We start from the raw sequence: 13041 nt of genomic DNA on the forward strand, positions 1-13041 counted from the left end.
TAGAGAGAGGCACTAGACAGGGATGCCCAATTTCTCCTCTCCTTTTTGCGCTATATATTGAACCACTTGCCCAACTAATAAGACAGAGCGAAATCGTAAAAGGTATCAAGGTGGCAGGGATTGAACAGAAAGTGGCGTTATTCGCAGATGATGTTTTGGTCTATCTGAGTGAACCAGAAAAATCATTTATAGGATTGTTTACACTGTTGGATGACTTTGGGAAAATATCAGGTTATAAAATAAATGTAAAGAAAACGCAGGTTATGTCCCTAAATTATACACCATCCAAAAAATTGCAGGATACATACGATCTTAAGTGGGAAGCTAAATCATTAAAATATTTAGGAATAACCCTGCCGAAGGATCTTTCAACACTGTCACAGGTAAATTATGGGCCATTAATCTCAGAGATAAAAGCAGATATGCATAGATGGAATCTTATCCCCTTTTTAAGTTTAAATTCAAGGATAAATACTATAAAAATGAATATTCTTCCTCGGTTATTATATCTTTTCCGTACTTTACCAGTGGAGGTGGATGATAATCAATTCAGGGAATGGGACAAATGGATTTCCCGCTTCATTTGGCAAGGAAGGAAACCTAGAATTCGATATAACACCTTACAGTTAGGGAAGGAAAGAGGAGGTATGGTTCTTCCTTGCCTGAGAAATTATTTTTATGCCTCACAGATAACCCCTCTGTTATATTGGTGTAATAGGGAATATAAGGCTAGATGGAAGGAAATAGAATTTGGATTAGTTGACAGTTTTCCTCTTCAGGCCTCAATAGCTGACAAAGGATTGATGGCCCAGTTGGAAAAATTTAATAATGCTTGGATAAATCTTACACTAAAAGTATGGCAGAAGGTGGTTAATTCATGTGGAATTAATAACATGCTAAAACTCTTTAGATGGTGTGCATATGATACCGAATTCCTTCCCAACAGAGGAGATAAAAGATTTGAGCTATGGATAAAGGAAGGTCTTACAACCTACCTCTCATTTATAGATAAAAGAGTATTACAAAGTTTCCAAATCCTGCAGGACAAACATGGCCTAGAACATAATGACTTTTTTAGGTACCTTCAAATACGAAACTATGTTAACCAGAGTTGTAGATATACAGACCTATCAACAGTAGAATTAGAATTTTTCAAGATTCTGAATTCGGCTTGCAGTTCAATACCTAGTAAATCAGTTTCTCGCCTATGTAATGCACTCTCCCATGCTAAAAATGTAAATACACTGTATATTAAAGAGAAGTGGGAGAAAGAAGCGGGGTTGGTACTTTCAGAGGAGGCTTGGGGGAAAATCTGCAGCTTTCAATGGTCCTCGACTAATTCTTTGACATGGAGAGAACATTGTTGGAAAAACATTACAAGATACTTCAAGACCCCATATCAGGAAAAATATAAAGATACAAATGTGATGTGTTGGAGAAGGTGCGGCTCCAAGGAGGCAAATCATTTTCATATTTTCTGGGATTGCCCTAAATTAAGTCTGTTTTGGGAAGGTATTCATAGAACATTAGTTAAGGTACTTAGGTCCCAGATACCTCTGAACTTTGAGACGCTCTATTTGGGGCATGTATTGTTCCTTGAACAGAAGGAAGATATAAAGTTGCTGCAGGCCCTCTTAGCGGCAAGTAAGAAATCAATCACTAGAAAATGGCTAAATCCAATACCACCTACATTAGAAGATTGGTACGAAATTATCTTGGAAATATTTAAAATGGAAAAGTTGACCTACTCCCTGAGAACTCAAAAAGAAACATTTTATCAAATCTGGAAGAAATGGATTGAATATATAACCCCAATGCGAGCAGACTTTAGATGACTCTCCTAATGATTTATATTGCTCTTCTCATCAACACAGTAATATTGCTAACGTAAGCACCCCTAGTCTAAATGTTTGTTGTTTTTTTTGGAAAATAGAGAATTAACACAAGTAAAGGGAAAGATTTGGGAAAGGGATAAAAAAAAATGAAAAAATTAAGTAAATAAGTACATAGGGATTGGATAATTATGTCTGCGGGCAGGAACAAGCATGAACAAATTGGGATATAAACACCTACAATGGTTGGTATATAGGCTTGTATGCAACATTTTGGACCAGTGGAAATGGTCCAGAAGAATTGTATGGAAACTATTATTACCATTTTTCTTAACAACTAATTTCATTACTTAGCCTTATAGGTTAGATTTACCACAGTACATAATTATCTATTTAAATGTTTATTTTGCTTTTATATCATCTCAATGTGTACTTAAGAATGTATAAATAATTGTAGTTTTATACATATAAAAAAATGGAAAAGGTTATATGTGTGAAAAAAGTACATAATAATTGTGAACTCCTTATCCAAATAAAAATAAAATTAAAAAAAAGGTAAACCAAGCTTAACTACCTCTCCCCACCCCACCCCAAGAAAGCTTAGCTAAAAATACATTCTCTACTCAAAAGAGCATTGACAGTTATTTTTGGATTGTTAAATGTACAAGTTACTGATCACACTAACTTACCATGAGCTGCAGATACAATAATTTTTACGCAGGGGTTCCCTGAGACCTGAAAATTATCTCAAAGGTTCCTCCAGGGCAAAAAAGTTGAGCAAGGCTGATCTATATGAAAGTGAAGATTTTAGGAGTAGCCAAAGACAGCCTTTACTTTACTTTATACTTTATTGTCACCAAACAATTGGTACTAGAATGTACAATCATCACAGTGATATTTGATTCTGCACTTCACACTCCCTGGATTACAAATATTAAATATTAAAGATATTAAAAATAGTTAAAATTAGTAAATATTAAAAACTTAAATTATAAATCATAAATAGAAAATAGAAAAATGGGAAGTAAGGTAGTGCAAAAAAACTGAGAGGCAGGTCTGGATATTTGGAGGGTACGGCCCAGATCTGGGTCAGGATCTGTTCAGAAGTCTTATCACAGTTGGAAAGAAGCTGTTCCCAAATCTGGCCGTACGAGTCTTCAAGCTCCTGAACCTTCTCCCGGAGGGAAGAAGGACGAAAGGTCTGTGGGCTGGGTGGGTCGTGTCCTTGATTATCCTAGCAGCACTGATCCGACAGCGTGCGGTGTAAAGTGAGTCCAAGGATGGAAGATTTTGCCTTTGCAGTGGTTGGCACATTTCTCTGAGCAAACAAATCGGGCAAAGGTTAGAATCCTTTCTGTTGTTCAAAGACAGAGTGTGCAGAGGAAGTATAGTGCATCACAAAGCAGGAACCTCATCCAATCCAAAGTTACCTTAGCGAACTCTGTCCCTTTCCTGACTCTGAGAGGCTACAGTGAGTTGTAGGACGTATTAGGAGAGCACAACTCACTTCACAAGTACCTCACCCAATCATCATTCTGGGTGAGCACCATGCCACCGACCTGCTCATCAGATATTACCTCAAGCAAGCATGTCACCAAGGAACACACATCAAAGTTGCTGGTGAACGCAGCAGCCCAGGCAGCATCTCTAGGAAGAGGTACAGTCGACATTTCAGGCCGAGACCCTTCTTTTGCCAAAGATGTAACAAAATGATCATTTTGACTTTTCGTTTCCGTAGTTAACTTTGACATCGTGGACGTCAGGTGATGAGTATTCTGCCTTTAAAGGTGCTGTTCATTTTGTATGCAGTTTGTTTTGTACGCAGTTTGTTTTGTACATCACTTCCTGTTCATTCGCTTTTTTTAAAAAAATCATTTACTGCGTGGGTTAATTCAGAATTCGAATTAGAGCAAACAATAGAGAAAGACATCTACCTCCATCCACTCTTTATTAGCCCTTGAGACAGCAGTATCTTTGAGTCTTTGGTATTAAGCTTATCGTTCACCGCTGATAAGCTATCATCGTGCTATGTGTTCACTGTACTTCATTGCATAGCTATAGAAGGTTGAGTGTGTATTATCTTGTTTAATGCTGATCATGAGAATAATTGATAATATTAGCATGCTCAAGCGTGCAAGAATCCTGTACTAAATTTAATACATGTTTTACTTAACGTTTGTGTCCTTGAGCAAGGCACTTAATCACACATTGCTCTAGTCTGTGCGAGGAGTGGCGCCCCACAGATTTCCAATCTGCGCCATGTTAGGCATGAAAATGCCCAAGGCAGGCCTCTCATGGTCTGAGTCAACGTTCCCCTCCCTTTACTTAATGTCCTGTAGTTTCGCAAAGTTTTCTCATTCAATTCCCGCCGCTGCCTGTAAAGGGTTTGTACGTTCTCCCCGTGACCGCTTGGGTTTTCTCCCAGTGCTCTGGTTTCCTCCCACAGCCCAAAAACATACTGGCTAGTAGGTTAATAGGTCATTGTAAATTGTCCCATGATTAAGCTAGGGTTAAATTGGGGGATTGCTTGGCATTGTGACTTGACGGGCCAGAAGGGTCTATTCCACACTGTATCTCAATCAATCAATAACTAAGTAACCTGAAGAATGCTTCCAACTCAGCTGATTTCTGAAAAGGTGTTTAACTTCCTGACAAGCTTTGTACACAATGCACGGCGAGGGCAGCAGACTTATGCTCATGTCAAGGAATGGAACAACATTATTTATTATGAAAATGTTAACGTGAACACTCATGTTTATATAATTACAAGAAGATATGGATGTGATTGTGTTCCAGACCATCACAGTAAAGGCATATGCAACATACTAACTGAGTCAGAAGCATACCAGAGCTAGGTAAATCTTGGTTACCAGACGATCTCGGAAACACCGATAGGCCTTGGCAGCTGCCATCTTATTGAGAGCAATACACAGCGCCCCACTGGTGGAGAAATCCAGCTGATGACAAAATCTGTCCAGAAACACAAAAGAAAGTGATGAGAACCACACCATTAAATGACATGGGATGATACTCAAGGCAAACTGGCACCACTGCTGACTTTTAAAAAAAATCTATATATTTGTACTTGGAAGTTTTCCACATGAACTAAGGAAGCCACTATCATGGCAGTTTCCCTGAAATGTGTCACAGTGCTTCACACTATCACAATTCCAATTATTTCTTTCACCTCGCATTTCCTCAGAGTGATAATGACAGGAACATTGACTTCTCAACAGGCAAAAATTATTACTAAGCACACAGCTTTGTTCACTGCTATACTGAACCTTTCAATCAGTTGTTTTTGCTCAATTTGAAGTTGAGCAGCACCTAAAAACGGTGCATTAAAATGACCTGAAGGATTAATCATTTCTCAGTCCACCAATATAGACTGACCTGTTGGGGACTTCTTGCACTTTTGTTTTTGCTTAATTTCTGCCTTTAGCAGTAATCTTGTTTTTACCACTCTAAATCAACAACTCCAAGGGTCAGTATCAGGATCATTAATTTTCTTTTATACATGCAGCTACATTATATCATCACCTGAGTGAGGGACTCCAAAGACATCCTCAATTCCCTGTCACAACAGATGATGATGACTGCTGGACTGATCATCTAATTAACTCTATTTCCAAATAAAATATCCTCTATTACCTCTTTGATATCAAACCAGACTTGTTGGCTTAAGAAGTCATAAGTCACTTTAGTGTCAACTGCATGTGGGTTGCCTTGAAATTCATCAAGATTAACATCTGTGAAGTGACTCATGACTTCTCTGACAAAATTCACCAGTAATGGTTTAATGAGATTGAACAGCTAATTAAGCAGATTGGTAGTTCCACCTTTCCTCAAGGGGGAATAAACAGTTCTACAGGTGTACGAAGGCAGAGTTCCAGCAGACAACCCAGAATTTGAAATACAGATGACAGGTGAACGGAGCAGAGAAGATGCTCTTCAACCATAAAGGATCTCTTCAACAACCTTCAATTTCTTGGCCCCACTCACCTCATTCACCACGGATGTCCAGACCCTATACACTTCTATACTGCATCAGGAAGGCCTTAAAGCTCTCCACTTCTTTCTCAACAACAGGCCAGAGCAGTTTCCCTCCACCACCACCCTCCTCCATTTGTCAGAACCGGTCCTCATACTCAACAATTTCTCCTTCAGCTCCTCCCACTTTCTCCAAACCCATGGTGCAGCCATGGGCACCCCCATGTTCCAAGTCTTCTCCAGCAGCACAACCCAACTCTTTCTGCGCTACATTGATGACTACATTGGTGCTGTTTCACGCACCGATGCTGAGCTCGTTAATTTAATCAACTTTGCCTCAAACTTCCACCCTGCCCTTAAATCCCCTCGGTCCATTTCTGGCACCTGTCTCCCCTTTCTCAGTCTTGCTGTCTCTGGGAGCAAGCTATCTTTGATATCTTTTATAAGCCTACCATCCCTCACAGCTATCTTGACTAAACTTCTTTCCAACCTGTAACTTTTAAAAATGCCATTCCATTTTCTAAGCTCCTTTATCTCTGCCACATCCGTTCCCAGGACATAAGAAGTGTTCTTCTTCAAAGATCTGGGTTTCCCTTCTTTTACCATTGATGCTGCCCACACCTGCATCTCCTCCATTTCCTGGACTTCCACTCTCATCCTATCTTCCCGCCATCCTAACAGATATAGAGTTCCTCATCCTTACCTACCACCTCATGAACCTTCACATCCAGCATATTATTCTCTGCAATGTCCACCATCTTCAAAAGGATTCTACCATCAAACACACCTTTACCTCCCCCCCCCCATTCTCCATTTTCTGCAGGGATTGGTCCCTCCATGATTCCCTTCTCCATTCATCCCTTCCATTCTCATTTTGACCTGTCTGCCCATGGCCTCTCCTCTACTGCCACGTCGAAGCCAAACTCAGGTTGGAAGAGTAACATTTCAATTTCCGTCTGGGTAGCCTCCAACCTGAAAGCCTGAGCATCGATTTCTTCAGTAATTCTCCCTCATTCTCTCCCCCTGCCCCCATTCCCCATTGTGGTTACTCTCTCACCCCATTTTTCCCCTTCACCTCTCTGTTCCCCTCCTTCTTTCTTTTCTTCCATGGTTCACTGTTCTCTTTCAGACTCCTTCTTCTTCAGCCCTTCACCTCTTCCACTTATTACCTCCTAGTTTCTTACTTCATCCCCCTTCCACCCACCCACATTCCTCCTCACCTGGTCTCACATATCACCTGCTAGCTTGCACTTCTTCCCCTACTACACCTTCTGCCCACCTGACTTTCTAGCCTTGGCCCAAAGCGTTGACTGTTAATTCCCCTCCATTGATACTGCCCAACCTACCGAGTTTCTCCAGCATTTTATCTGTTGCAAAATGGAGTGACAGATTCTGACATTGCAGTAGATTTGGTATCAGTGAATATTATACATCTTCCTTAAATTTCAACAAATGGTGAAAATTCAGAAAACACATTTTTGAAACATAATGTGAAACAAATAATAAACAATTACCTAAACCCATAGTAGGTATCTGGGTCTGCAAGCTCAGGAAATCGGTGCTTCAGCTGAGACTGGACTGTGAGATTCTCAAACCACATCTTACTGTCAATGCGGATATCCCAATGCTTATTCACCACCAGGAAATCTGTGCTCTGGTACAAAATACATAGGTTCCCAATACTAGCAGGTTCCATATCACCAAGCCACCTAACAGCAGTCCTAAGTGAAAATGAAGAATTGAAAATTAGTTTATTTAGCTCTGCTACTTTTAAGCATCTAGGACTGAATGAGGAGAAATTCATTCTCTTGGAAGGTAGCAAACCTGTGGAACTCACCAGAACAGAAGGCTATGACAGCTAATTCATTGAGCATATTTATATAAGACTATTGAAACAAAAAGTAGTAAGGGGAATAGGAAGAGAGCAGGAATATGATAGAGGTCTAGCCATGATCATATTGATCTGGAGAACATCTGAGATGTAGAATGGCCTATTTCTGTTCTACATTTCTGCATTAAGTGCAATGGAACAATGAAACATAAAAGATTTGATCAATTTCAGACACTTTAAAAACAGTGCTATCCTGGTGCTAGGAGATAAAGAGGGTAACCAACCCTTGGTTCTTTTATATTTGAAATACAAGGTTTGAGAGTGAGGTTTGAAATGTTTTGTTTCCAATTTGCTCTTTGTTTAGTTTTCCAGTGACTCCATCGACCACCAATCGAATTCACAAGTCCCAACTCAATTGATTAGTCATCATTTGGTTTTATTATATAAAAAACCTAAGACAACAATAAACCACTAATAGTTTCCGTTGGTTCTATTGGACCGCTTTGTTCTACTATGAAAGCCTGCAAATAAATGAATCTCAGGTTGGTATTTGGTGACATATGGTCTTTGATAATAAATTTAATTTGAGCTTTGAACGTTGGATTAATCGTTCGCCTGACAATTGATTTAGAAAGCTGCAGTATTGGAAGTTGATACTTGCAATAAATTTACACTAGCATGATATGCCCGAATATTGGCAATCTAAATTTTAGATTTGCAAATGCAAGCACGAAGAATTCTGCAGATGCTGGAATTTCAAGCAACACACATCAAAGTTGCTGGTGAACACAGCAGGCCAGGCAGCATCTCTAGGAAGAGGTACAGTCGACGTTTCAGGACAGAGGGTCCTGACGCAGGGTCTCGGCCCGAAACGGCGACTGTACCTCTCCCTAGAGATGCTGCCTGGCCTGCTGCGTTCACCAGCAACTTTGATGTGTGTTGCTTTTAGATTTGCAATTTGTTTTTCTGATCTTTGCCTCCAGGTACTAAACTTCAAACAGAAGATATACCCAAATACGTTGACATCTCATTGAGGTGTACACACACATCTCCGAGGACCCTCACTAAAGAAACTGAATGGCATATTGAACTTATCAGATATCATGCAACTGAGTCCTTATTGCAATTTGCTGTTTTTTTTATTATTGATTAAAGTATCACTCGTCACATTTCTACAGATCAACTGAAAAGTATTTTGCAAAGAACATTTGGGCATATCATACTAGTGTAAATTTATTGAAAAGATCAACTTACAACACTGCAGATTTCTAAATCAATTGACAGTCTGAATGATTCATGAGCAATTACAATAAGAATCTGTTTCAATTAGAGGAAATAAACTATTTTGTTCTGAAGTGAGTTCTCGTCATTAACTCATTTCCAGATCATTATACTGCACTTCCAGTTCACCTTTCAATTCCATAAATGTTCACAGGCCACATACCAACATAACTGATCAAAAATCACAAAAGGTATTCTCAAGGACAATAAATGTGGCAATATATATATCTCTCCCCATCCTTCTTGACTTTTAAATATGATCCATCCAGTTTCAATTCCTCCAAATTCCCACTTTTGTAGCAATCAAATTTCCAGTAAATTTTCTATCCAATCCTGCACCATTACCTTTGGAAAGTGGTACCCATCTCAACCAGCAAATGATTTATCCCGAGATTGTTCTAATTTTTCATCTAGATCCTCTTGGCACCATCACTGGAAATCCGACACAAACTTCCACATTTCACCAACTACTTCACATTCTACCACACCAAACACTCTCAGACCCTTACTTAGCTCAGCGGTCCCCAACCACCGGGTCGCAGAAACGATACGAGTCAGCTGCACCTTTCCTCATTCCCTGTCACGCACTGTTGAACTTGAACATAGGGTTGCCAACTGTCCCGTATTTGCCGGGACATCCTGTATATTGGGCTAAATTGGTTTGTTCAATACGGGACCGCCCTTTTCCCATATTTCCCCCGCTAAGGTAGAGCGTTCCTATGAAACCTTTCATGCCGAAATGGTGTGAAGCGAAGAAGCAATTACCATTAATTTATATGGGAAAAGTTTTTGAGCATTCCCAGACCCAAAACATAAAACCGAAAATAACACTAACATATAGTAAAAGCAGGAATGATATGATAAATACACAGCCTATATAAAGTAGAAATAATGTATGTACAATGCAGTCGGGAAGATAATGGCAAAACCAGTTTGTGGAAAAAAAAAATCGGTACGTACACGCATGTGCACACAGGTGCCCACGCAAGGCTTCATGATCATGGTAGTCTTTCTTGGGGTAAAGTGTCCCATATTTGACTGCGACTTTTGTCTCTTATTTGGAAGTGAGAAAGTTGGCAACAGTCACTGTAAAAGACATGCTGTGGTGAGTTTACCCCTACTTGAACACCACCACCATCCCCATCCTGTCGGCTGGTCTGCAAGAATACTGTCAATATTAAACCGGTCCGCGGTGCAAAAAAGGTTGGGGACTCCTGACTTAGCCAATCCCTAATACTGTGAACCCAGCCCCTCTCTAATTAAACACTGACAATAATGCACCTAGGTATGAACTTAATTCTCTAGCCCTCAGTATCACCAGAATCAACCACTATTATCAATCATAGCAACCCCTGAGATCTTCAGTAGCTAAAATATCTACTTCCAATAAAGAAACGTCACACAATAACAATATTAGTTTAGTTCACCAGTAGCTGGATCCCTTATCCACATCGCTTACCTCAAGAATAGATACTTCCCTTCGAAAACTCGGTTCTTGCGCCAACTTGTGGGCTGCTCCAGCACATCTGGAGGCTGTCAACACAAACAATGCATTTCACTGTCTGTTGTAATGTACATGTTATATACCTGAACCTGAAACAGTAAAATCTTAATCACTACAGTTTAGCAACACTTTGCACTAAAATGGTCTTTTTTTGTTTATGTTTTCTTGTTTAAAAAAAAACTAATTTGCTTTTCTAGTGATCCTGCTAATATAATGCTGGGTCTATGATACTGCTGAAAGATTTTTATTGCGTCCATCATATGACAATATGACAGCAAGTTTCAATTTGAAATAATTAAGTTCCACCAATCCAACAGATCCTTGATCAATCCATTTTCCATGAGCCCGAGCTGCCCATCCTATTCACCCACAAGTTTGTAGTTTGGACACTCACCAATATGATTATGACAGATCTGCTCTATGACTGATACCATAGCATCTGTCATTCACCTGGCCCTGACAGACCGAGAAAACAAGGACACATGTCAGGATGCTGTTTCTGGATTTCAGTTCGGCATTCAACACTATTGTCCAACAGACTGGCGAACAAACTCCTGCTCCTCAGTCTAAACACACCACTGTGCAACATCTGGGTGTTGGACTTCCTAACCAACAGACCTCAGATAGTCAGGATGCACAACCACTCCTCCCCGCCCCCCCCCCGTCATCCTAAACACGGATGCCCCCCTGGGCTGTGTGTTGAGCCCTTTGCTGTACATTGTACTCACACGGCTGCACAAACACCTAAGCAAACCACAGTGTGAAATTTGCCAGCGACACAACTGTAGCGGGGCTCATCACCAAAAACAATGAGACAGCCTGCTGAGAGCTGTTAGAAGAGTTTGAGGCCTTCTATTCCTTTAATGTCAACAAGACAAAGAAGATGGTTAGCGACTTCAAGCAAACTTGCGCTCCTCACCACCCCTCCCCCACTTTACATTGGAGGAAACTACAAGAGTTTCAAACTTCTGACAGTGGACATCATACACAAACTCTCTTGGCCCATAACACATCCTGTTCAGTCAATAAATCTCACCAATGCCTCTACTTTCCAACGAGGTTGAAGAAAGCTGGAATTTGCACATCCCTACTCACATCATTCTACAGAAGCACAGTTAGAGAGCATCCCGACAAGTTGCATCACCACTTAGTATAAAAACTACACTGCAGTGGACATAAAAGCTCAACTGGTAGTCAAAAGTACCCAACGCATCAATTATACCAATCATCAAAGATACATATACAAAAAGTTCCAAAAAAGGGTCAGTATCATGAAGGACCCTACCCACCCTACTCATGGACTGTTAGTCCCACTCCCATCAGGGAGGAGGCTATATAGCATTAAAACCAGGACCATCAGATTCAAAAGTTACTTTCCCCAAGCAGTAAGGCTGATCAATACCTCCATCGTTACTTAAAACTTGCTGGTGAACGCAGCAGGCCAGGCAGCATCTCTAGGAAGAGGTGCAGTCGACGTTTCAGGCCGAGACCCTTCGTCAGGACTAACTGAAGGAAGAGTTAGTAAGAGATTTGAAAACTTACTAACTCTTCCTTCAGTTAGTCCTGACGAAGGGTCTCGGCCTGAAACGTCGACTGTACCTCTTCCTAGAGATGCTGCCTGGCCTGCTGCGTTCACCAGCAACTTTTATGTGTGTTGCTTGAATTTCCAGCATCTGCAGAATTCCTGTTGTCTGCACCGTTATTTTATTATTTCCTATCACTCACCTTATGAAAAGCCCAGTGTCACTTCATGGACGTGCACTCAATCTATGCATCTAAGCCATCTTATAGATTTATATGTAATGCGTAGTTTTAATTATTGTTCTTTTTCTTTATATCTTTTATGCTACATTGGATCTGGATTTACAATTATTTTGTTCTCCTTCCTTTCTCTCTTTAAAACCTACCTCTTCACCCAAAGGTTTGATATATCCTTTTTTTCTGTAGAAACCAATGTTAGTCCAACAGCCCTTCGAGAAATATCCTTAAATTTCTCCCGTCAATGAAACTGAACTTCCGGACGCAAGCCTTTCAATTAACAGGAAGCAACGCCTCAATCTAATGACTGACATCAGGACCAACCAATCACAGACAGAAGAGGTCCGGCAGCGGCTGGAAATCTTAAAGCAACACACACAAAATGCTAGAGGAACTCAGCAAGTCATGCAGCATGGGGTGGAGGACAATAAATAGTCGCCATTCCGAGCTGCGTCTGTTTATTCCTTTCTATAGATTCTGCCTGATTTGCTGAGTTCCTCCAGCATTTTGTGTGTGCAGCATTAGGAGCAGCCAATGGGTGGGCGGTAAGACGCATGCAGTGTGATTGACAGTTCTGGTACCAATAGGAGTTACGGGCTCGCAGATGGGGCGTTTCGCCGGTGATTATGTCATCGACAGCACGGACCGGAAGGAGGGTGCCGGTGTGGCGGGAATTTTGTGTTGTCAGGTTGAGAAGGGCGAATCGAGCTGCGGGACATGGAGGAGGACTGGGACCTATATGGCGTGGAAGATGAGTTCGAAAGCCAGTTTGCCGACGAGTTGGAGGTTCTGGCGGAAATGGAAGAGCCGACCTACGGTAAAGCAGTGTTTTGCTGCAGTATAGC

At 40.8% G+C, this 13041-nt stretch overlaps 2 protein-coding genes across 5 annotated transcripts in view; one reads left to right on the top strand and one right to left on the bottom strand.

The window, feature by feature from the left end:
- rpusd1 (RNA pseudouridine synthase domain containing 1) overlaps positions 1-12465 on the bottom strand; it is a 54326-nt gene extending 41861 nt beyond the window's left edge. For 3 of the 4 annotated variants that reach the window (XM_063058891.1, XM_063058892.1, XM_063058889.1), the window contains exons 1-4: positions 12346-12465; positions 10394-10467; positions 7337-7543; positions 4679-4802 (exon numbers count right to left, since the gene is read on the bottom strand). In XM_063058891.1, coding sequence (XP_062914961.1) covers positions 4679-4802; positions 7337-7518 — 306 coding nt within the window. In that variant the 5' untranslated portion in view covers positions 7519-7543; positions 10394-10467; positions 12346-12465. The remainder of the gene's footprint in view (positions 1-4678; positions 4803-7336; positions 7544-10393; positions 10468-12345) is intronic. The other variant, XM_063058890.1, reaches the window with a different exon arrangement.
- Positions 12466-12870: 405 nt separating this feature from the next.
- chtf18 (CTF18, chromosome transmission fidelity factor 18 homolog (S. cerevisiae)) overlaps positions 12871-13041 on the top strand; it is a 97790-nt gene continuing 97619 nt past the window's right edge. The window contains exon 1 of the mRNA XM_063057432.1: positions 12871-13013. Within this exon, the coding sequence (XP_062913502.1) occupies positions 12914-13013 (100 nt within the window). The 5' untranslated portion in view covers positions 12871-12913. The remainder of the gene's footprint in view (positions 13014-13041) is intronic.

The sequence above is a fragment of the Mobula hypostoma genome, chromosome 9 (genome assembly GCF_963921235.1).
Source record: "Mobula hypostoma chromosome 9, sMobHyp1.1, whole genome shotgun sequence".
Classification (NCBI taxonomy): Eukaryota; Metazoa; Chordata; class Chondrichthyes; order Myliobatiformes; family Myliobatidae; genus Mobula; species Mobula hypostoma.